We start from the raw sequence: 25,090 nt of genomic DNA, 5'->3' as shown, positions 1-25,090 counted from the left end.
AACTTACGTATATGATTCATGTACCATCTTTATACATAATACACATATATGCATGTGCACATGAATGCATGCATGATGGAATCTTTCCTGGAGGTACAGAAGGACTATTTTCCTTTTTCCATGTACAGATTACAGTAGAATGCACAAATATACAAGAGGGACAACTATTCTGGGAAGTATCTTCTGTTCATCTAAGGTCTTGTCTTCCTGTCAGTTAAACATCTCACATTTTCAATTAATGAGTATGACTGACGTGGGCTTTCTATTTTATGCAATCCATATCATAGGAAAGACAGGCAACTTGGAATCTTTGTTGCTAGCTTGCAATGGAATAAACATATCACAAAAATGTAGCTAGGGAGAAGTAATAGTTTAGGAGAATGGCCAAAATAGTCTTATGTAAGTGAAATTCCTTGAAGGCATGTGAAACTAGATTTACACTTTGTATTTGATATTTTTTTCATGTTCTGTTATTATCTTGCTATCTCTTAGAAAACTTTCATTAATGGAATCCAGATCCTCTTTCTCAAGGAGTAATTCTTTAAACTTTCTATATAGAGTTCCATATACATCTTACTTCGGTTATGGGAAGAGCTACAGAGTTAAGATTTCTTCAAGTTTGTCACCTCATTGTTTGCCCCTGTTTTCCCAGTTACCTCATTCCTGACTAAGGCTGGGTATTTTGTTCAATTTGCTCAACTGAAGGAGGATGTTTCTTGCTATTTTGTGCCCATAGATATATAGGTAATTTTTTAAAAAAGGCATTCCAGTAAGCCTGCCATTTCATAAATCACAGATCTGGCAAAGCCACTTGACTAAAGGAATGCTCATGTTTCAGTCTTCCATACATCAGTGTCAACAAATTATTTAGTGACTGGTAACTTCAGCTTAGTGGCTGGATATGTTCAAATGCACAATCTCAGATGCAATCATTTTCATAGAGGAATTTTTTAAAAATCACAAAAGAAAATGAAAATAAGAATCAGAGATTCAGTCTTCTATCTGTCCCCAGCCTTGAGACAACTCAGCATGTGTTGCCAACAGAACTGTGTTTTGGGAAGCTGTTATCTGTGTCGTGCAACTAATGGGAACAGAAGCTGTTTTCTGACAAAGATTCTGTAATTTCCTGCAAGTGACACAGTGCTTTATACCTTCTGCAAATTAGTACAATATTTTCCTAAATCAAAAATTTTAGAATATCTCAACAAAGATTAGGAGTCCTGCTAATACGGTAATGATAGTCAAGTAAATATTATCAAATAATGAGCGCAATTCTGTATCAATGTCAAACTATTCAATTATAGTACAAAAACCTGAAGCAAAAAATCAAGAAAAGCTGAAGACTTCAGGCAGATTAAACATCTCCTCACTCTTAGTAGGTGTCTTGAGATCCCCATCTAATCATACCTTTAAGAAATCCCAGAATACCGAAGGGACTTTGAGTCTCTAAGGCTGTATGTATATGTACAGTTTGTGATACTAAAACACAAATGAGAAAAATTAACTTTTAAGGTAAGAACCCTCCTTTCTTTTGAGGATTCAGTTCACCCAGAGAGCAAAATCAAGGGCAAGTCAAAACAGCAGTACTGGTCCCTGTTGCATGTCTGTGTCCTTCAACAGAACAGGTTGTGCAATATTCTGTAAAGAATCAGATTAAAAAAAAAAAAAGATTTTTATTCAGATAATCTTAAAGATCTTTTCAGTAGAAACTGTATTAAAAATGAGTGATCACTGATAGAATTTTCAGTGTGTGAGTAGTGTTGTGTGTGGTCCAAGAGCATTGTGATTGCTTCTTTCTGAGAAGTTATTTCTATCTCTCTGTTTTCATAAATATACATAAAGAAATATATCATCTGAAACGGGAATAAGTCTTGTAGAAAAAGATTAAATAATCTTATCATTTTGAAAAAAAAAAAAAGTAATCTAAATGGAATGAAGATTTTTGGAATACTTCTCCCCAGCTCGAGAGTTACCAGCATATTGTCAGAGTACCCATTTTATGCTGATTCCCATCAAATTATCTGAAACCGTGTGTCAATTAATTTATTTGAGGCTGAGTTTCATACACAGTGCAAGAGCTATGAGCAAAAGCTTGAGGAATAATAGATACTCAGAACTGAAGAGTTCATATTTGAAGAGAAAGAGATCTGCTTATCAATTTGGGAAAGAGCTCTGAAGTTTATCCAAGAAGATGTAGTAGGAGTTGTGTAGTACTTAAGTTATTAAAATTTGGTTCAAAACTGAAGTAAATTGGCAACAACAAAAACAAAAAAGGAAAAGGAGTCTGTCTCATTAAACCCACGCCTGTTGTTTACCTAAAGAGTAAAATGTATCTCATAATAACCTCAGACAAAGTCCTCCAGAAAAAAACTTGTCCCTACCTTCCCCCCCCAACAAAAGAAAAAAAAGAGAATATACCAGATTGCAATGTAAACAGCCTTTTCAACACAAGTCAGTTAAAAATTAGTCTGCAGTGCTTCTGATTACTAAACAATATAATACATAATGTATGCAAAATACACTGCAAAATGTGTGGAAACAATAGCAATGAAATATTATTGAAGTATGCATATATCCTAATTTCAAGATTCACTTAGTCTATGTTTTCTGACTTGATAACGTTGCCAAGGTGAGAACGGCCTGTTGGCTACGCCAGAGCCTTGGGAAGTCAGTGTGGCAGTGGTTGCTGCTCAGAGAAGGTTGGGAGTGTGTTACCTGGAAGCTACTAATAGCCAGTGCTGTCTCCAGGGCCCCTATTGCCTCTCCATCCCTCCCAGGCCACCCAGCAGCAGGAGGAGCAAGCCAGCTCTTTGTCCAAGATGTTCCACATAGACCTTCTTTCCTTACAGAAAGTGATTTAAGAATTGCATTTGTTATCTGATCTTCTTGATCTGCAACAGGAGCTTATAAAATGTTTTAGCTATTTTCTTTCAAAATTCTTTTATTTTATTTAGAGTACTTGAGCATTGTTTGAAACAGAAACTGAAGGCAGGCCTAACTTTTTCGAGTTACTTACCCTTGAACTGCTCAGTAAATTCTAAATGAGAAGCCACATCAAAATACATTCAAATTAGAAGAAGAGATTGAACAGTAAGCTGCCTCAATTTACTGTAATATTCACCTACTCTTTGTGTTAAAAAAGCAAAAACAAAAGAAAGCTGCCTCATTTTATACCAGCTAACTTTTTTTATAATTACTAAACCTGAGAGGATGAAAACCCTAATTTAAGTGCCTAAGAGGATATAACTAAAAGTTAGGCAATCAGAGAACTTGCAAAACCTGATTGTGCAAAATATTATACTCTCTTTTGTTGTTTTTTCACAAATGTAATTCTGATTCAGTGCTTTATTCTTAATATTTTTCCTTTTAATCTTCCAACAATAACTGATAGTTTCCCAAGCTTAAGTAGAATCTGTGAAGTCATACAAAATCAACAAACTGAGCCTATGGTTAGAATTTACTTAAAAATTATAATGGCTATGTTTTTAAATCTCTGCTAGGTCTACAGCAGATATAGCAGTTAAAAATAGTTAAGAATTTGTCTCAACAGTATTTCAGTTAATATAGGACAGAGTGAAAACACTGTTGTCATTTTATGCTTCCTTTTACAGAGAGAAGTTGTATGGAAGTTTGGGTTTGAGATAGCAAATATCAAGGTAACCTGCTTCTCAAATAGACAGTATCAAAGATTCACGGAGACTGCAGTGTCCATATGGGTAGAGATATTGCATGGAGTTCGGGACAGCTTGGATTCTGAAGCTGCAGTCTGTCAGGATTGGTTGAGGCTGATGAAAGTTTGGAAGGCCAGCAATTATAAAAGGTCTTGATCTAAAGTGATAGGAGTTTAAAAGAACATGTTGGATTAAATAGGTTAAGACTATCCTTGGTTTAGGAATAAATTTGTTTGACATGTAGCAAGTTCTGAATGGTTTGAAATTTGGCAGGCTTAGAAGTTCTGCCCTAAGCATATGCCCTGAAAAAGAGTTTTTAAATTCTTTGATAAACAAGTGAAATTCTTCTTTCTTCTCTCTCCAGAAGACATGAACAAATTAAAAAAATATATATTTTATCTCAGGGTTGAGGTTCAGGCCTTTACTGATGCTAGACTTGGCATACATTAAGAAACTAAATTTAGAAATCACTGTTAACAGTGAGAAATCCTGGGACATTTATTATACTGATCCTAGCATTAGTGGAGTCTATTACTGTTTTGTTGCACTTCTAATGCCATGTTTCAGAGTACCTTTCCCACATGAAAATGGGGATGTCATCTTGGGACATAACAATCACATATCAAATTGCCTGGGCTCATGAACTAACAGAAACTCTGGCAGAATCTTTTTTTTTTCTCTGAGGCAGGAATGATCAACTTGCAAGTTTGATTATCTAAATTTTTGCATAAAATGTATGCGAGTTCCTTACTATTAAACAGATGTATCAAAATATATCAATACTTCAAATCAAGGAAATTTGTAGACCAATCTGTATTTGGACACTTCCTGGATATGACTGAATGGTGTTTTAAAGGGTTCTGCAGCTCTAAAGGAGCACTTGCACGGTCACATACAGTTCAGTGAGTGATGGTGAAAGGATTCCCTCCTCTCAGTCTTGAATGACCACTTGCTAAGATCTGGTAGCTGTTGATACGAATGCTCTTAGAACAAACCCAAACAAGTTTCCTAGGAAAGTGTCCCACATGGATTGTTTCCTATGAATCTCCCAAACAAGATTCTACCCCTGGTCCTTCAACTCACCTAGCAGAAATGGGGTAAGATGAGTAATTCTCCAGAGAAAGTGTCTTATGCCTATGCTTTGGCATATCTTCTGTGGAGAGCTGGTGATCTCCTATTCGAAGTCTGTACTGGGAAACATGTTGTATGGATATCTGAGATATTAAGACTCGCTCACAGCAGAAATGGCTATTTCTGTCCAATAGCAAGTACCGTACAGCAACACAACCTGATCTATAGTTTGAAACTGCTGGCAATACTATATTTGTTTTGGAGATATTGTTGCTTCAGAGTTGTTCTTCTAAAGTCAGAAAAGTATCTTCCAGTTTAGTTTCATCTGAAAGTAATCCAGTCTCTGTGTCCCAGTGTAAACCAAAGCGCAGTAAATGGGTACAATCTGGAGTTTATTTCAAAAGAAAGAGAGATGTGAACTGAAATGCTAATGTAGAAACATGCTCTGTCTTCCTACCCTGAGCATGTAGACAAGGTCTGTATGCCTAGTCTATCCCCTAATATCTCCTGAATAGTTTGAGCATCGTCTCATTCAGCCTCATCTTGGAGCCAGAGTTCTTGATCAGCAGCTGTTTTTCAGACTTGTCATAAGTCTATTGACTGTTTGCAGTGCAATTATTCCAGTCTAGAGAAAGAATAAAATAGTTTTTTTTGTATTTCTCTGTATTCGTTAGGAAAAAGGTCCTCAGATGAACACACACAGGCTTATACTACACTGCTTTGCACCTATCATGCTGCATGTGCGTAACATGCACATAACAGAAGCTTGCTGGAATTTGTCTTTTTCTCATCTGACCTATAGCAATTTAGTACATTAAATTTACTGATCACACTTCACTACTTATACAAGACAATATGACCAGAAGATTTGTCTTAACTTTGAGTTTACAGTGATTGTAATAGGATACAAATCAAACTACCCTTCCCTTGATATAGCTATTAATTTAATCTCTGGCAAAAAGCTTTAAAGCCTATACATGAATTTATGGGGGATTGTGATAGCCAGCTCCATTGATTTTGCAGAAAGCTTTCAGGACTGCATTGCAGGTATGATAGCAAGGTTATAAGGAACTTTATCATTCCTGGAGTTTTTGCTTACTCCACATATTTTCATGAGAAATGACAAAAGTGGTGATTGAAGTCCCTGAACATCTAATAGGAGAAAAAAAAAAAGAATAAAGTTCTTGTGCTGGAATATTCACTTCATCTATAAAGCACTAATGATGCTTCAAAGGAAGAGACTGAAGAAATATCATGAAAATAAGTGTTCAAAAATAAGCAGAATAAAGAGGCGAATAGAGAGTACAGAATGCAGTAAAGAACGCATCCCACTAAGACACTGGTAATGGGGACCCCCGCTGTCAGATCAAACATATAAACATACAGTTTTACACAGTGATAATGATGGGCTAGAGTCAGGCATATGAAAAGGAGCATAAGAAAAAGAGCAGAAATTACAGAAAGCTGTGATTAAGAAATCCATTTATGAATATATGGTTAATATGTGTTTACTGTCAAGAAGTGCAGTGGTTCCATAATTATATCCAGTGTTGAGATTTTTCTTTGCCAGTTTGCTTCCTATAGAGCTATTTTTTAACCTTGCCCCAGGGAAAAGATATTTCTGTATTTGAGAGTTCTTATTCTGACAATTTGATTTATCAAAAAAAAAAAAAAAGTCATTTTCTTCTCCTTTTTTAAGGCAAATATATGCTGCCAAGTGAGTCAGAATAACAAATTTATTCTTAGGATAGAAGTTAGATGTCTAATGTAAGGTATTCGTATAGGATTCTTCTTTTTCTATTGACTGTAGAGAGAATCTAGAAAATAAGTGTACTAACAAGACACTTTTAGATTTTGCATGGTGAAAATTAGGTTAAATGAATCCCACTTACTTAAGGTGGATTTAGACACGTGATTAGAAAGAAACATCTGTGGCTGTCAGAAACACAAAAGAGAATCATTTATTTATATTTTAAGCTCACCATAGAGGTGTGTAAAGATGTTTGGAAAGGTGAAAAGTGTTTCCTAATTTATCCTTTTTTTAATGAAAGGAAGGGAAAGCTGAAGGTGAAAATGGTCTTTTTTAGGAACTGTATAATCCTCAATTATTTCTAGGTGTATGTATAGGGAATATGTTTAGGTAAGTATATATGTTTTTTGAAATAGAGGTGAGAGATACAAAACCGATTGGAGTGCTTGCTCTCAACTGAAAAGGGGAGGGAGTGTTTTATTGATACAAATTAAACATTCAGAGCAATGATGCATTGCAAATGTATCTGTGTTTGGCTTGTCCCATTTTCATAAATGTATCCCTGCATACCTATCCCAGGATTTTACTCAATAGCCAAAGTTGTGCAGATTCACACAGCAGTTGAGAGCTACTGTCATCAGCATACTAGAGATCACATTGCCAAAGGCCGTGGGACAAATTATCTTACCTCTAAGTCAGTAGCTTTACAGCTTTGTTACACTTGCAGTAAGAAATCATCACTGCTGTTGTTATCCTGATGAAAATAATGCTGTACAACACAACTACATGAATAAATCAATCATATATCAGGTAGTAGAGATCTTATAGAGGCTTTTTTCCTAAAGTGCATTCTTAAAGTAGCACTTTAACCAAAAAAAAAAAAAAAAAAAAAAAAAAAGTAAAATATTCCACAGATTTTAGACCAATTAAGACAAATTAGTTGACTATTGTTTTTTGAGAAAGTAAAAAATAAATGCATCTTTTCATGGCTACTATTTTTTTTTTAACTGCTGTGTTAGGTCCTCTTACCTTTTATGCATTGAGAACATAGTCTTTTTTTTTTTTTTTTATCAAATTATTGAGAATTTCTGTTTGACGTTAATGGATGATTCTAAAATAGCAGCTCACCTTGTCTGTGAGGTTGTTTCATAAATCCTTCACTTAGGTTTGATACTCTTACAGAGCCTTGCAGATGGCTCAGCAAACTGACAAATGAGAATCAGACTTCTACAGACTGAGTATTTAAAAATCTAAAATCCAGACTTCATAGCAATTTATCTGTTTCCACTGTGGGAGCAGAGACTCTGCCTCCTTAGCAATCTAGCGCTGTAATGCAAAAATGAGCTCTAAATCAAAGTCTTAAAAAAAAAAAAAAAAAAAAAAAAAAAAAAAGTCCGTGTGTGCTTAATGGGAATTCATGAAGTTAAAAGAAGTATCCTCTAGTCCAAGTCCCTGATCAGAGCAGAGGCTGCTCGGGGCCTCGTCCTTTTGAGCTTTGAATGTCCCCGAAGTTAGTGATAAAACAACCTCTGTGGAAAAACTGTTCTGGGGTTTGACTACCCTGGTGATGAACCAAGTTCTCTTCCCCTGTTGTTGTAATTTCCCTTCTTGCAACTGCTGCACGTTCCCTGAGTCCTTCTGCTGCGTGCCTCCAGGAGGAGGCTGTGCCTTGGCCTGGGGGGAAGAAGGCAGCCTCCTCTTCCTCTGGCCAAGCAAACCCCGCCGGCTGCTTCTCTCTGCTAACGTTTCAAAGAGGTACTTACTTCATTTTTGAGAGACATGGAGGAAAATTTTCCCCAACTTATAGTCAGAGTTGATCCTTTTTTTTTTTTTTTTTTTTTGTTGTTGTTGTTGTTGTTGTTTTCTTCCACTCTTAGGCCACTTCTTATTTGGAAAAAAGGAAATTTGGAAACCCCTTGTGTTTATAGAGCTAATTATTTTATTTTTGATTAACTATGTCTTGGAAAGCAAGATATTTGATTTCTAGGGAAATAACCTGTTTAGAGCAAAATTTCTTCTTAAAAAAATATAGTAAATATACAAAAAAAAACCCCACACTCCAGACAAATTCTGTTGGTATTAGTGCCCCAGAAAAAGGGCATCTGAATTAATCCCTAGTCCTGTCCCTTTACCAGCAGATTGCTGAGTTCAATGGGACTAGTTCCACTGGCAACCTTGACTTCTGTTATATATTTGAAGAACATACAGTAAGTTGCAGTACTCTAATATAAGTAGGAAATGATGTTTACTTAAATAAAGAATGATGTGCTTATTTTTCATATGATTGTGCTTTTTTGCAGAGTATTAAATAATATATTCATCATAAAACATTAACTAAGGAGAGATATTTATAAATCTGTACATGATACTGCTTTTGTAATCATTGATTGTGAGTGCAGATATAGTATAGTAGTAATCTGAAGTTATGCATGATGCATGACTATTTTATCTCAAAGTCCATTTGCATTTTTATATAGATATGTATTTTTAATATTGCTACAAAAGCATAGCACAGTAAATGTGCTGTGTGTAGGTTACATACATACATAAGCAGACACACACTCACTATTGGAATTTACTTCCAGATTTCCTGCTAAATCTTATGCAGTATGTGCATTTAAGAAACCTTGCACTATGGAGAATTGGAAATGCATGCAGACATAGCTATTTGAACAATCTAAGGCTCTTTATCAATTTTTCTCATTATTCATATTAAAAATTCTTCTATGTTAATTCTGCAGATTGTACAGAGAACTAGGAAATCTACTTTCTTTTTTGCATGTTGCAACACTACACAGAATCTGTACAAAAAATAAATGAAAGAAGTAGGCACCTTCAATAGTTAAAATGGATGGCAAAAATTAATAGTATAAAAGAAGCATTGTATTGCCCATATATTTTAGTATGATTTCTCAAAAGTGTAGAAGTGACTGGGAAAATTTTGGAATTGCAGAGCTACCTGACTAGAAAAATCTAATGACAAATTGGTTAAATGTGACAAAAGTGGATTGAAAACCTGCTTTTTTTATTTTTGTTTTTCTCTTCTCTTTTTTTAGGCTCTGTAGCTACTGCCTGCCGTGATCCTGGTGTCCCCATGAACGGAACTAGAAACGGGGATGGAAGAGAACCTGGAGACACTGTTCTTTTCCAGTGTGACCCAGGATATGAACTGCAAGGAGATGAGAGAATAACCTGCATTCAGGTAGAAAACCGGTACTTCTGGCAGCCCAACCCACCAGTTTGTATAGGTATGCAGAAAACCTCAGAGAATGCTTTCCTAAATTGTGAAATCCTGGTGTAATTAATCACAGTGCATTAGAAATTGCCTTTGAGAAGCAAATGCATAAGAGTATTGTGCACCTGATAAAATATTCTGTATAAAGCTTCGATGGATGTTAGCAAGATCTTTTCTCTGTAGTTGTCCCTATAATAGGTCTTTTCCTTTCCTAATCAAGGCCATGCTATTTATAGATTGATGGCATGTGACAGAGAAAGCAAGAAAGTCAGTGTCAGTAACACTGTTAGCTTTGTTTTAAAACTTAAAAAATGATGATAATTGTAGAAGATTTGGTTAATGTGCCCAAACTTGCAAAACATCAGGCAGATGACCTAGTAAATTTATAGACAAGGTAAAATTACATAAGGACAAATGTAGGATGCAACAGAAAATAATTAGAAGATGGTAGCATAATTGCTCTGAGAATTCATTGTTATTTTAGAAAGAACAAAATTTTCATTAGTTAAAAATATGTTATTCCATTTACTTTTGGAAATACTGTTTCAATCCCTAATTGCATTTTGATAAGCACAACCCATATTAAGTGGATTTTAAAAACATTTAATTTCATTAACTGAATCATCATGAAAAGTGATAAGAAATTACAAAAATCTTTGGTAGATTGTAGTCTTCCAATAATGTATTCTCAGCCAAATCCTAATAATTTTTATTACTGATTTAGAAAAATCTAATCACTTCTAAAACACTATCTAAAACTCTACCACTACGAAAGCAGAGTAATAAATAATGATGGGGAAAAGTCAATTGCAAAGACTGATCTGGGTAGTTTGCTAAATACTGTGGTACCCAATTATGTGCCCAGTATATTCTTTAATGCAGTCAAATGTGATGCCATGTGAGTAGAATGTTGGAAGACTTTGTCTCAGAGGACAGTGCCTGCAAGCCTGAAAATTCCTAAAGGTCACGATAGATTATCTGTTATCTATCTAAATTTATCTAAATAGAACCTGCAGGTGTGATAGCATAGAAAAAAAAAAAAAAAGAAAATGGAATTTTTCTCCAAGGAAGTACAAGTGGGAGGACACTGGGTAGGCCCAGTGCAGCGATAAGCCCTCTGCGCAGACCTGGGTGACACCGTGGCGAGGTCCCATCTTTGTTCTTGGTTTCCCCAGCCGGACGGTTTGAAAGGGGGGAAACAAGGGCAACTCTGCAGTGTTAATTATTAGTTAGAACTCATTAGTGACTGCTAATGAGACAGCAGCCTTTGGCCCAGAGGGTGTGGAGGAGGCAGTCAGCAGGGTGGACAGGGGCTCTGCAGAGCATCCCCCGTCCTCATCCATCCTGTGGTGGCCTTAGGGGACATTGCTCAGGACCTAGCCTGAGACTGCACCTCAGAGGAGCCCTTGGGTAGCTTGCCAAAATTTGCACACTTTCTTACCTTTGATAACCTTAACTTGACCTTAGCTGTTACAAAATAAAAGCTGCATCCTCTGTGTGCACACACACGTGTGTGTCTGCACCCAGATGTCTGCACACATATCATGGCACAGGCATGGTGCCTGTGGCTGTTCTACCCACCACATCAAAGTTTTATTTTCTCTGTTCCTATTCTCCTTACTGTACCTTCCTGTGTAGTTTGTCTGTGTGATCCTCAGGACATGGACTGTCTACACTCTTTGTTGGAAGAGTGCAGAAAATAAACTTTTTACTGCTCAGTTCTTATTATTCTTATATCTTATATCCCTATACATCTGTAACAATATACAAAATTGTAACAATAATTGTAATTGAACCTGTGTAGGTGTATAAGGAAAAAATAAAAAGAATGCTAGAGGTCTAAGAACATGAATATATTAGACTGTTGTTATTTGATTGGCGTCATTTAATATTACTGTTTTAAAAATATTTTTTCAAGCAAAAATAATTACCCTATGATAAATCAGAGCTAGGAATCTTATTGTTTATTGGTATCGAGCTGATAATATTATTAAATAGATTAAATACAGGTGCTCACATATGCATACATTTGTTTTCTTAACTATATACATCTGTTTGTTTGTCTAATACTTGTAATATCCACACACTATGCAGAAACACCTGTAGCAGCAAGAATGCATATTATGATGATTAACTGACTGAAAGTCAGGCTTTAAGAGACATTTTATGATGATTTTGTATGATTATATGTTATTTGGGATAATGAGATGCCAAGGGACTAAACTCTAGTGTGCAAACTTGGCTTGGAGCCTAAAGATTTCAGAATTGCCTGTTGTAGTTGACTACGCTCTGAAGTTCATAATTCTTTTCCAACGTGAAATACTTTCACTTGAGTCTTGTTGTTTCCATGCTTATATATCAAAACTGTACAAAGTTTAGTCTTCAGCTTCATCACGATTTATATCAAGTCTTAAGCAAAGTCTTACAAAAAATAAATATCATTTTGTTGCAGAAATGAAAGGCAGGGATAATTCTTGAGGTCTATAGGTATAGCATGCTCTAGATGTATTTTAGCAGTTCTTTTCGCTACGAAATACCACCTCAAACCTCCTCTAATTATTAATGCTGAGAGCACAGTAAGTGTACTTGCAAATGCTTCTTGCAGCTGGGGCTGCCTTGATTGTTTAACTTTCTATAGTCTTGTCTATAACAAAATTTTAAGCAGGCCTTCATTTAAACGGAAATAACAATGGGGAAATTACAAAGAGCTAAATATTGGTTCTACTATTTTATTTCTGAGAAGCTGTAACTCTGAGACTCCATGTTTGAGAAATGAAAAGTATTGAACATATTAGTGTAAAAGAATGTTACTACTTTTATCTTGTCTAGTTTTTCTATTCACCCCCAAAATCAACAAAAGTAGATAGCTTAATAATTACTATTCTATAAAATAGCATATTTTTAAGGATATAGATAGATATTTTTTCTTTTTTTTTTTTTTTTTTTTGTTTTGAACAGGGACTTGATTTTCATTCATAGATATATAGAAAAACTTTTATAAAGAATGAATTCCAGCAGTGATTTCTTCAAAAAAAAAAAAAAAAAATCACACTAGTGAATTTACCAATGAAAATTTCCATATAGTAGATCTTTTATCTATATCAAGGATATAAGAACTATCAAATAATAGAATGAGACTTTTAGCTAGTTTTAAAACAAATTGTATTTCCAGTACTGTTTGTCTTTTCTTTCTTTTTTCTTCTGATGGCATATCTTAAATGAATGAAATAAAAAATCAAGTCTTGTTTCATAAAGAAAATTTTTTATAATAAGAAAAAATGCAATGAAAACAATATGATTTGGATTTTAAACTCTTTTGAGACAGGTACACTTCAAACAGATATGTTTTTTCTGAAGATCTGTCATCAACTATTATCTCGTATTTAATAGAGATAATTTCAATATTAGATTTAATATCTCTTTTTAAAGCAGAATACCTAATGAAACTATGCATTTTATTTCTCTTGTTAATATGTAATTCATAACAATAAAAAAAAGCTGGAAAGTTCTGCAATTGCCTTTCATTGCCTTCCACACAGATTAAATAGTTTTGAGTAAACATCTGTTCTTCCTCCTCTATAAATAATGAATATTATAATCATCACACAAACAGACAATAGTATCTGGCACAATCCTACCTCACCACTATGTTTACAGAGGTTTTTGCAGATGAGTTAACATAGCCTACATCTAGTTTTCATTGTATAATACATTGGAAAACACATTTTTTGTAGTGTATTGTGATCTGTCTTTTCCTACATTTATTCAGTATTGTGTCCAATATTATAAATAATGGTAGGTGTCCATCCTTCAAATGTTATGCTCTGCTTTCAGTGCTGGTCTTCCCTCAGTTACGACTTGAAATAAAAGTTATGACACTATTAATAATATTCTTCTACATATTAAATTCAGAAAACAATGTATTCTGAAACACACGTGATTTTAATTCAGCCACAAAGAGAAAGATAATCTTGAAACAAGTTTGGAGCAAATAGGAAGCTGGGAAAGGCAACATCATCTAATGGTAATTTTCATGAAAAATATCATTAGATGATGTTGCCTTTCTCAGTTTACTGTCTAACAAAACTTTTGTTTAATCAAACTTAAAAAAGAAAAAAAAAAGAAGAAATTTGTGAACCTGCAGAAAATTCTACCTGGGAGATATTTTGCATAGTTGAAGGTTAATGTCTATTACCACTATTTATGGTAAAGTTTGAAATAAAATACATGTTGACTGCCCAAATTCATGTGATTTCCACTTATTCCATGGGTTTTCTTTCAGATTATCAGCTAGATTTGGCAAAGATTAAACCAAAGAGACTATCTCCTCACTTTAACAGAAGTAGCAACTGCTAATGTGTAGGTAGATGGGGAAGAAATTGCTAATACGCAAATATTCTAACGTACTCAACAGAGAACTAAACTAAATCAAAATCACATCAGGAAAGTATCGCGAATCCGGACAGTAGAAGAAGGTGGTCTGGAAGGAGCACATATGAATTGAACTAACCTCTTTGTATTCTCACTCTTCATAGGCAAAAGCCATTCAGGGTGCCTCAGAGAGTATCTTCAGCATGCTAGAATTTAGGGGTCACATCAGTGAAGCTTGATTATAGTACATAACCCTAATGTCTGAGCCTCTTTACGTTTTCATTCTTGAGATGTACAGATGGTGCAACCTGAACATTTAAGGTACTTGAGGAGCATGCATGTGCAGGGTCATACCAAGGAACATTAGTTTCAGATGATGAGCAACCTTTATATTCCATGCATCCTCACACTTCAAAGCTATTTTACACAAACTCTTTTTGTTCAACAGGATGAAGGGTTAATGGGATCCCTTTTACAGTTAAAGGAACAAGATTGCTATTTTATAATATTTTTATCCTGTTCTTTTTTAATATGAATTGTAACAATAGAACATTAAATAAAAATATGTTTCTGATTAGGAACATTATCAACCTTAATCTTGTGAAAACAGAATAATCACTGTTATGATCCTTGTTATAAAATTAAGTAAGATTTTTTTTTGTTTGTTTTACAATGTATATAAAATTTCTCCAAATTAAAGTCAAATTAAAATTTGTCTAACTTTTAAAAATTTCTGAGAAACTGCTCTCATGATAAAATCTGTGTTTGGTAATTGCAAAGCAAATCATCTGGGCTAACAGTCTGGGAAGATTATTCTATGCAGTTGTTAGTTCTATTGTTTTATAATAATTATATGTTCCTAAAGCTAGGTAGTTGTTCAACTCTTGACCGCTTTTAGACAAAATAGCATTTTTGGAATTTGTTACTGCTATTGCACCAAAATATAATTGAAGAGATTCTAAATAATGGTAATTTAGCTATCTACTACTCCTTTTCAATATAAGAAAAAATATATAAAATGGACAAATAATATACTAATTCAGATATGTAATGCAACTCCAGATATGTTAATCTATTTAAATTTTCTAATTGCCATTACTTGAATTCTTAAATGATTTGTGATTTATTTCTCATGACATTAAAAAATATTGTGTATATTTCTCAGTTCATTTTCTAAGTATAAGGGATTATGTATAATCTTTGAGTTCACAGTATCTTTACTGTAAGTGCAAGTTTAGAAGAAAGGAGAATGAGAAAACTAAGTGATTGACGCCCTTCCCTGATAGTGCAGATGATTGCATTATAGAATTCTATTTCACAAAATGATATATCTTTGTGTTAATGCACAGCTAGAGTCATTTAAACACAATTTAAGAAGTTCTTTCAAAAAAGATCCATAGAAAACATGTTTGTTTTCTTGTTTTTATATGAAATGTCAGTTAAAGACTGCTGGACTAAAAAACTTAATTCTGCTATAGACACCTTTATTCTTTTTATCAAGTATTTACAGTTCTGGACCACAAAATGCACAAAACTGAGAAATCTCAAAATCATACAGAAAAATTAGTTTTTTCCTATTCTGAGTGTGCTTAATAGACTTAATACTCTTTATGTTTGAGTATACGAGCTGCAATTGCTAGAATGCTTTTGTTGGGTTTTGTTTATGTCAGTCTTGATCTGAATTAATAATCATTCTGACTTGTGAAAATGCGCATAGTTGCATTAGTATAGATAAGGTGTACTTCATATTCTAAAAAACTTTTTTTGGAGTGCCTGTAAAAAGAAGTAGAAAACGAAATGCTAACGTTGCTTTCTGTCAGCAGCCAGAATGTTTCTCAGGTTCACAGTGTTTTCAGAAAAGCCTGGATATAATGCCATGGAGAAAAATAAAAGGATATAAAGTTCAGAAACAAGTGCTTCACTTAGTAGTATTTAATATTTGACTAAAGAGAAATGTGAATTCAGTTTTTATTTCTATTAAAGCTTTGTAAATACTTCAGTTGTTTCTTGTTTAATTAAATGTCAGTGAACAGATTGCTGGTACTTTCTTCTTTTTCTCCTATCGTATCTCCTCAATTTCAATTTGTTTTTATTTACAGCTCCCTGTGGAGGAAACTTGACCGGCTCATCAGGTTTTATACTTTCACCGAACTTTCCTCATCCTTATCCCCATAGCAGAGATTGTGACTGGACTATCACTGTTAATAATGACTACGTTATATCATTGGCATTTATCAGGTAAACTGCTACTCGCTCATAATTCCTGAAATCCTGTTTGTAAGTTAACTGTTGGCAGCTGTTCAGAGGTCTGTAGGATAACATCTGGTACACCTGCAATAGCTATCAAGGTGATGCATAGTTATTATCTCTGTTAGCAGTCTCAGTGGAGGCATTCAAGTATCCAGTGCACATGGGGTTTGAGCTCCTGAGCTCGTTGCTCCTGTGTGGTTAAAGCGTGCCTGGCTTGCACGGACTGAGGCAGAAGCGGATGGCACTCCGGTTGCAGAGACTTTTCCTGAACAGGCGGTGTGGGCTAATCCACCGTGTCCTCCCTAGCCCTGGAGGAAGGCCTCTGAGCAGGACACCTGTTGGTTGATCGTGTTTCATGCAACATACTCTGCTGATACTTAAATCCAAAGTAGTGTTTAAAAGTAGTTTTATCAACCCATATCACTTTGCAAACAGCAAAGGTGCTGCTGTCGTGGTTATTAAATGAAATAGTTTTTGCATTTCCATTGCAGTATTTAATTGAGCTTAGTAGAATTCACAGAGGAACTTCTGCTCCTAGCACTGTACATAACCCATGAAGTACATTAATACACATATTTATTATGTGTGAAAAAATACATCCAAATTGCAACATATGATAGTACCACATAAAAGATAAAAGAACTAGTTTTAATGTTGCATTAAATTTAAGTCCTCCTTATGGCAGGTGTTATATAATACTAGCTTTACTGCTCTGGTCATTGATAATGTGATAACCTCTTTAATGATCATATTATCTGTATATTTGTCCTCAGCTGTTGCTTAGTGGTATAGTGTGTGTTTTGCTGTTAAAATACATTTGATATTTACCTTTACCGTATTAGATATTACCTATACTGTGCCCTGGAAACCTTTTATTATATTTTGTATTTGGCTAGTCTAGAAAGAGTCACTTAATGTAGGAAGAGATTCAGTGTGCTTCTTCATGTTGGACTGAGTTTAGATAAACAGTTCTGACATGAGAATATGTGAACACTATTTATAGATCCCAGATATTGTCACGTCAGTCTTAAAATCTGGACAGTTACTATGATTCCTCTCAGAAGCTTAATCTTGAACAGAGGGGGACACATCCTAACTGAGATTTGCCGCACTTGTGACGCACAGACTGTTCCGGAGCAAGAAAAAACCATTCCTATATAAACTAAACTCTGGATAAAAAATTTAAAATTCACTAAACACTATGAAATAGTGCTTTTGAGTGATACTCATTCCAGGCCACCCTTAAACTGAGAGACACAAAATACTCTACTTCAAAAATCTTTTGGAAATAATCCAAAAGTTAACAATTTTAACTTTTAAATAAAAAATTAAAAATTAACTAATGGTACTGGATCAGATCTTTAATCACTATGAAACATAGAGATGAAATATTTCTAGTGGTTATATCTCTGTTTTTTAACCACCTTTTTTGTACAAGGACAACCTTACAAGGAATTTTACTTAATTCTCTGCCCTTAAGTAAAATTAAATTCAAATTCACCTGAGCAACATGGCAGAAAGAAGAGGGAAGGTTTAAATACTAGACCTTTTTGAGCTATGCTAACAATGGTCAAAGTGCTGTCTTAGGGTTACTGGAGGATCATCCATTTGCGATGTGAAAATGTTCAGGCTGCCTGGAGGTGTACACTTTCTTATTCTGCAGCAGACTGCATTGTATATGATAGTATTCTATATGAAGTATTTCTGTCAGGGGTTCTGGCAGATCTAAGCTGTTTATTTCCCTAAAGCTTTAGAAATATTTTCTTTAATCATTATTCTCTATTTTAAAAGTTTACATAGTTTGCTGACTAGCAGAAAAATAATGATTTTTTTTCTAAGCAGAGATTCAATAAATATAGTATTTCCATTGTTTTTTATAACAAAGCACTTACACAAATCATTATTCTGAGGGCATGTTTTTCCTTTTATGAAAACAATGATGTTAAGATTTTATTTAATGTGATTAGAGTGAAAATGTTATGCAAAGCATATTCTAGCTACCATTTCTCTTTTTTGTTCTACAGTTTCAGTATAGAACCAAATTATGATTTTCTTTATATCTATGATGGGCCAGACAGTAATAGCCCACTGATTGGGAGCTTTCAAGACAGCAAGTTGCCTGAGAGGATAGAAAGCAGTTCAAATACCATGCATCTGGCTTTTCGAAGTGATGGATCTGTTAGTTTCACTGGTTTCCACCTGGAGTACAAAGGTAAAGGAAATCATTTTTCTTTTCTATTAAAAAAGTTTAATGCATGAGGGTAAACCTTAGTCCGTTTTAATTACTCTGGTTGTGCTTTGGTTTTGCCTATGATATGTGTGTTATCTATTCATATAGAATAGAGCATTATAAAATACTAATTTCAGATAGAGCTTCTGCTATATGATTTCATTCAGCTGACACAGGATAATGTTAAATTCACAATCAAAAGCAGAAAAGCTGAAGACCTCAATTTATATGTTTCAAAAATAATGATTAATTGACAACATTAGACAGCGTAGATATATTTTTCCCCCAGTATATAATTTATTTTTATTTTTCCACTATGCAGTAGGGCATTTTGGCATATTTGTATCTCAGATTCTTGTAAGATGAAAAGATGCTCCAGGTTCTAGAAGGCCAGTGATTCAAAATGAAAAAGTCTTGGGCTAGACCTTTGTATGGTAGGCCATAGTAAATCTATCTACATAAGGTCATAACACCGTAAACAAGAAAATGAAGGCTTGTAAAGATCAGTAGGAGTTTCAAAACTTTTTCAGTTTAGCACAAGAGACAGAAATATCAAATATAAAATGAATATGAACATATCCAGTAATGTATAAAGATAGCCAGTGGGAAAACATGAATGTTGTTGGAATAAAGGCAATACATCATAACCTCTTTGGATAGATTCTCCTCTCCATTTATTCTGATAACAGTTGATAAACACAAAAGTATACAAAAAAAGAGTAATGCATTTGTTACTTTGGCAAACCCACAGAGGCTCCTTTTACTTTCCTAACACCAGTGGGTTCCACAAATGTAAGGAAAGTTAGTTCCAAAGTATAATTTAGCCCTAAGAAGTTGAAAGTAGCTCAGAAACATGTTAATGGTAAATCCAGTTGTATGCACTTTTCCACATCACTTAAAATATTTCTTCTTCCTTCTCAATGAAATTGAAGAATGGCAAGTGCAGATGTGAGTACTATATAAAACAATAAAGGGATGCAGAACTTTTAAAGAATGAGAAACCATATGGATTTTGCAAAGGGAGCAGTCTTTTCCTGTGTTGTTGAATGCAGCCATGTCTTATGGAATTAAACAGTTTCTCAGATCCACCAATCTAAATGTGAAAGACAGTCATTAGGGGCACAGTTTCTTCTCATTCTTAGTTTATGTTTAAATAAGGAAGTGATTTATTTACTGTGCTTTCGATTCAAGACAAAATTCTATTTCCAACTTTACTGTTAGCTTGGGTGTGTCACTATGATCCCATATTTCTTTCTGTGCTTCCAGGAGTCACCCTTTCAAGGAGATTTATCCTATATCTTTAAAATGATTGTAAATCTAGGTAATGGGAGGATGTAGGCATTAGACTGTGCGTATATGTGTTTGTGTATGCATACATGAGCGTAAGGCGATGAGGGAAGGTTTGAGAAAGGATTCAACCTAACTGTTATTTTCGCTGTTCACCTAATACTGTTATATCTCTTGCTCTTCTCCGAATATCTGCCATATGCTTTTGAACATCTAAATTAAGGGGAAAAAAAGGACATAAGCAGAAGGAGGTATTTTAATTCCCACTAAAGAACTTCAAGGACTGTTAACTTTTAGACCTTTATCAAAATCTCTTAAGCAGAGAAACTCCTTACTCGTGAATTATGCGATCTGTACTGAGGCTATTTGTTAAATATTGCATACATACACACACATTTGCATTTGTATTTGTATTTATGTTTATATTTATATTTAAACTTACTTTATGGATATCGTAAGAGTATCATCACTGTAATGTCTTAAAATTTGAAAGTGATATAACTCTTACTAGTGCACAAAAGATCAGTTGTAAGGTTTCAGAACAATTGTTTAGATTGTTGTTAGTTTTCTACATGCTTATTTTCAATCCATTTCTTATATGTTTAAGGTTCTGAGACAGTTCACTTTTAGTAAATATCCCAGAATCCAAAGCAAAACCTTTAACAGCGAGGAATGAGTGCTTGAAACCTAAAACAAAAGTTGGCAGGACAGTAATAGGACAACTAATGTGTTTAAAAAGAAAGGAAATAGTTTCACCTGTTACTCTGTTATTATCTATATTATTCTATCATATTACTATTACTGGGTCATAAACTATATTCAAATGATGTAGGCATGACATCTGAAATAGAAAACCAACATGCATTTAATTTGGTCAAAAATAATGATTGCATTAATGACAAGAAAACTCTTAATAGGATGTTTGATGAACCAAGCCTTCTTTGTACAGATGGCAGAAGCCTTATGATCACAGGTCTTGGTACTAATGGAGGATTTTAACCAATTCATTATCTGTTACAAGGGCAATATACTAATCACAAGCTGTTCAGGAGATTTCCAGAGTGTGTTTATGACAAATTCTTGATGTAGGTGATCCCTAACTGACTAGAGGAAATGTTCTGCTGGACTTGTTACTCGCAAACAGAGAAGTCAGTGCTGTGAAGGTCAAGGGCAGCCTTGAAGTCCATTGGCAGCCTAAAAAGGCTAAAGAATATTCCATTACTCAGTGGGGCAAGAAACGTGATGAGAGAGGAGATGGAGAAGGCTATGGAGCCTTAAACTTTTTTTTTTTTTTTTTTTTTTTGCTGGCAAGCTTTGCCTCCCAGGCCTCCCTGAGCCTGCTATCAGGATCTATGGGAGTGCAGCATCCTCCACAGTGGAAGAATTTAAGATTTAGGAAGCTCTTAAGCCAACTGGCCATGTGTAAATCCATTGGAACAGATGGGATGCACCCAAGAGTGTTGAGGAAGCTGACTGATATTACTGCAAAGTTGCTATCTTACCATCTTTGAAAGGTCATGGCAGTCAGGCAAGCTTCCTGGTAACTGGAAAAGAAGACTGGAAAAGATAAATATTATATTAATCTTCAAAAGGACAAGAAAGGCAACTACAGGTTGGTCAGCTTAATTTCAGTCCTTGGAATGGAGCAAATCCTCCTGGAAAGTATTTCCAAAACAATGAAGGACAAGAAGTTGTTTGGAAACAGCCTCCATGGATTTACCAAGGAGAAGACATGCCTGACCAATTTGTTGCTGTTTGTAAGAAGATGAAAAGCTTTGCATACAATGAGGGAGCAGTGGATATTGAATACCCTGACTACAGAAATGCCTTTGACACATTCTCCCGTTGTATCTTGAGAATGAAATTTGGTGAGATAGAGAGTGGGTAGGTGACAATCTGGTAGACAGAAAATTGGCCTGATTGCTGGGCTCAGACTGGCAGCCAGTAAATAGTTAATAGGGGTTAGTAATGTGGGCACTACTCTCTTTACTGATGGCCTACATGATGGAACGGGGCATGTTCTTGGTGCTTTGGTGCTCTTGGCAAGTTGGCAATCTTGGCCAACTGTGGGGAGCATTCAATACTCTGGCACTTCTATTCAAATAGCTCTTACTAGGCTGGAGAAATGAGCTGACAGGAACCTTCAACAAAAGGAAGTACAAAGTCATGCATCTTAGATGGAATAACCCCCTGCAACAGTACAGGCTAGGGGCTGACTGGACAGAGAACAGCTTTGCAGAAAAGGACCTGGGGGTCTGTGGGACAACAGGCTGAACACGAGCCAGCCGCATCCTGAACTGAGAATGGCAGAGTGGAAGGAAAAGTGGGATCAGCAGGACCGGGGAAGCAATTCTTCCCTTTGGCCCTTTTGAGACCACACTTGGAGTACAGTTCAAGGCTCACCAACACAAGACCATTGGGATATGGAAGCAATTCAAACAGAGGGCTACCAAAATGATTAGGAGGCTGGAGCATGTGACATATGAGGAGAGGCTGAAGAAACTGGATTTACTCAACCTTAGGAAGAGAAGGCTGGCTTCAGCTACTTAATGGAAGGGTGAATTGTACCAGTTTACATCAGATCTATTTTGTAAACTGTTTGTCATTGGATGTTATTCTTCCCTTCCTGCCTCACTTCATTTCTCTTTCATAATAGTGGAGCAGCTTATTACTTATCATAAGCACTTTATAGAGTTATTATGAATATTTACTGTAGTTAAGTACGTCTGTAATAGTCTCTCTAAGAAGCCTATTACAGCTTCGTTCTTTTTGAGACTTAGAGATAGAGTAGTAAGTCATCAAGTTCTGAACAAAGCACCTGATTCTCTTGGCTTCCAGTGCTGTTCTCCATGCACTGAGATACTAGTTTTCTAGAGGGATTTAACATCATTACCAAATGTTAGCTAACAAAGAGGCTTCCTATTAAACATCAAGAATGCTGCAGCATGTATCACTTGTGTGTATTTCAGAAGCCTTAATGGATCTACTGATATACCAAAGTTACCTGAGAAACAAATTAAGTTTGTTAATATGGTCTACTTATTTGCTCTTTTTCATGATCCCAGCTCCATCTGGTGAATCCTTTTACCAAATTTGACTTCTTCAAGTATTATGGCCTGATATACTGACTTTCCAAGTTCTCTTAGGAGGTACTTCAGATTGCCAGAAGTAATTTGAAGGTGCTAAGTATTTCAGATTTTATTTTTAAGAATAGTTATTAAGAAACTGTATTTCCATAGTGACATTGTTAGTGTTTAGTCAGCAGTTTCAAAAATCTGTCACAACAGTATCTTTGGAGAAAAGAAAATTACAGGACTGTCATTGTTTCCCACAGAAAATTTGTGCTATGACAGATAATGTCTTTCCTCAGGTTTTGGTTTACACACCAGACATAATAGATTACTTCATCTTTTTCTCTCTTTAATTTCTTACGTGATATTAGTCTATACTTTATCCAAGGATTTGCCATAATTCTGAAATGTGAATTTCTTATGAATTCAAGAATAGTTATCTCACAATATGTAGCTTTAAATTTAGTAAGAAGGAAAGTTCATTCTTTTCCATTCTTCTTATTACCAAAATGTTAAGATACCCTCTAAATTAAATGGACCGTTTTATATGAAGTTGAGAATTTGAAAATGAAAGATCTGTCATACTTCTCAAGTGAGTGGCTCACAAAGTAATTATTATGATAATTATATGATATCTTACAGGGTTTCTACTAAATTATATCTCTCAACTTTTGATTGTGCCACCAGATTTCAGACTATGAGTGTTACCAAAGTTTTGGCCTTTCTTCTTTTGAAGCTTTCCCATTCAGAATAGGAAGCAGTTAGATGTCACAGGCACCAGACTGCAATTACGCAAATGAATTGCCTTGAACCTCTATTACCTGCTCCTAAGAAAACTATGCATTGTAACTATTACTTGTTATTGTATGTATCAGAAGCAATGTTCTGCAGATTGGATACAAAAATCCTGATAAAATGTTAACCACATTATATCTTCACATTCGTTTGCAAAATTTCATATTGAAATTTCAGAAGAATTAAGCTATGTTTCCGTGTTCACATGAGAATATAACTTTATGATTTTGTAATGTGTCTTTTCTCTCCTCTCGTAAATATTACAATATACAAATGGCCTTTGGAGATCGAACAAACCGTCTGTTTTCTTCAATATTTTGTCTGCAGTAGTGACCAACAGCTGATATGTGGCTAAAGTATAACAAAATATTTGAATGTTTAATCATTTTTCCCTTGTATCTGTAAGCTTTCAGAAAATCTAGCTTGAAGACTGCCAGAATCTGAGGAAATGTCTATGTATTTAAACCTCTTAAATAGCCTTCCAAGAATTTCAAAGCTCATTTAATCTTTTGGCAGCCCTACCTACCTGGAGCAGAAAATTCCACAGTGCGAATATGCATAGTAAAACACCTCTTTTGATGTTTTAGAAATTGGCAATTGATAACTCCATTTGGTTCCTCCTAGTCCTTGCGGAAGTGTGTAAGTGTTCCCTGTTGATCCTCTCCACGACATCCATAAGTGATTAAGAGGAAAATCTGGAATCTTCTGGAATCTGAAATCTTCACGACACAAAAGTGTCACCTCATTCCAGCTTCTGTGATTTCTTAATACCTTTATTATTATTTCATTAATGAAAAAATGGTGCAAATTTCACCTAAATGTTTACTTTTTTTTCCCTCCTATCAGTGTTGTTATTTAAAAGAGCTGAGGTATTATTTCTGTGCAACTTTTTATGGCTTAGTTACTAGACATACTGCTTTTCATGTTATGGAAGGAAGGGGGAAACAGGGATAAGGTGATATGCATGTTAGAATGGATTTCAATATTTTAAAACAAATAGGCATAAATAGCAAAGGAAGCAGATAATTCTTCGGAATAGTCTCGTGCTATGTCCTCCAGTCATCAAAGAAAAATTATATGAAAATGTATCATGCAGTGTATAGGGATGTAGATTTCCACTTGGAGTTTATTGATTAATCACAAATTGTGAAATGCTGCTCATATGCATACTTTTTATTTCCTCTAAAGCAGATATTATATTAGCTTCCCCCACTTCCCAGTTTTCAGTCTTTATATTTTAAAACTAAGATGTGCCTAGTTCAGTGGGACCACATCCATAAAATGTAACTTCAGGTCTCCTACATAGCTACATCTCTGATCACAGTGAACCCAGGAGTTCTTCTAATGGTGCTCTATAGG

The 25,090-nt window shown here is 34.9% G+C and overlaps 1 protein-coding gene across 3 annotated transcripts in view; it reads left to right on the top strand.

Annotated features, from left to right (window-relative positions):
- The window catches only part of CSMD3 (CUB and Sushi multiple domains 3), a 683,676-nt gene that overhangs the window by 476,227 nt on the left and 182,359 nt on the right, over nucleotides 1-25,090 (top strand). For all 3 annotated transcript variants that reach the window (XM_062568389.1, XM_062568388.1, XM_062568387.1), the window contains 3 exons: nucleotides 9,549-9,740; nucleotides 16,198-16,336; nucleotides 18,373-18,560. In XM_062568389.1, the coding sequence (XP_062424373.1) occupies nucleotides 9,549-9,740; nucleotides 16,198-16,336; nucleotides 18,373-18,560 (519 nt within the window). The remainder of the gene's footprint in view (nucleotides 1-9,548; nucleotides 9,741-16,197; nucleotides 16,337-18,372; nucleotides 18,561-25,090) is intronic.

The sequence above is a fragment of the Rhea pennata genome, chromosome 2 (assembly GCF_028389875.1).
Source record: "Rhea pennata isolate bPtePen1 chromosome 2, bPtePen1.pri, whole genome shotgun sequence".
Lineage (NCBI taxonomy): Eukaryota > Metazoa > Chordata > Aves > Rheiformes > Rheidae > Rhea > Rhea pennata.
This window is presented reverse-complemented; position numbering and strand designations above follow the sequence as displayed.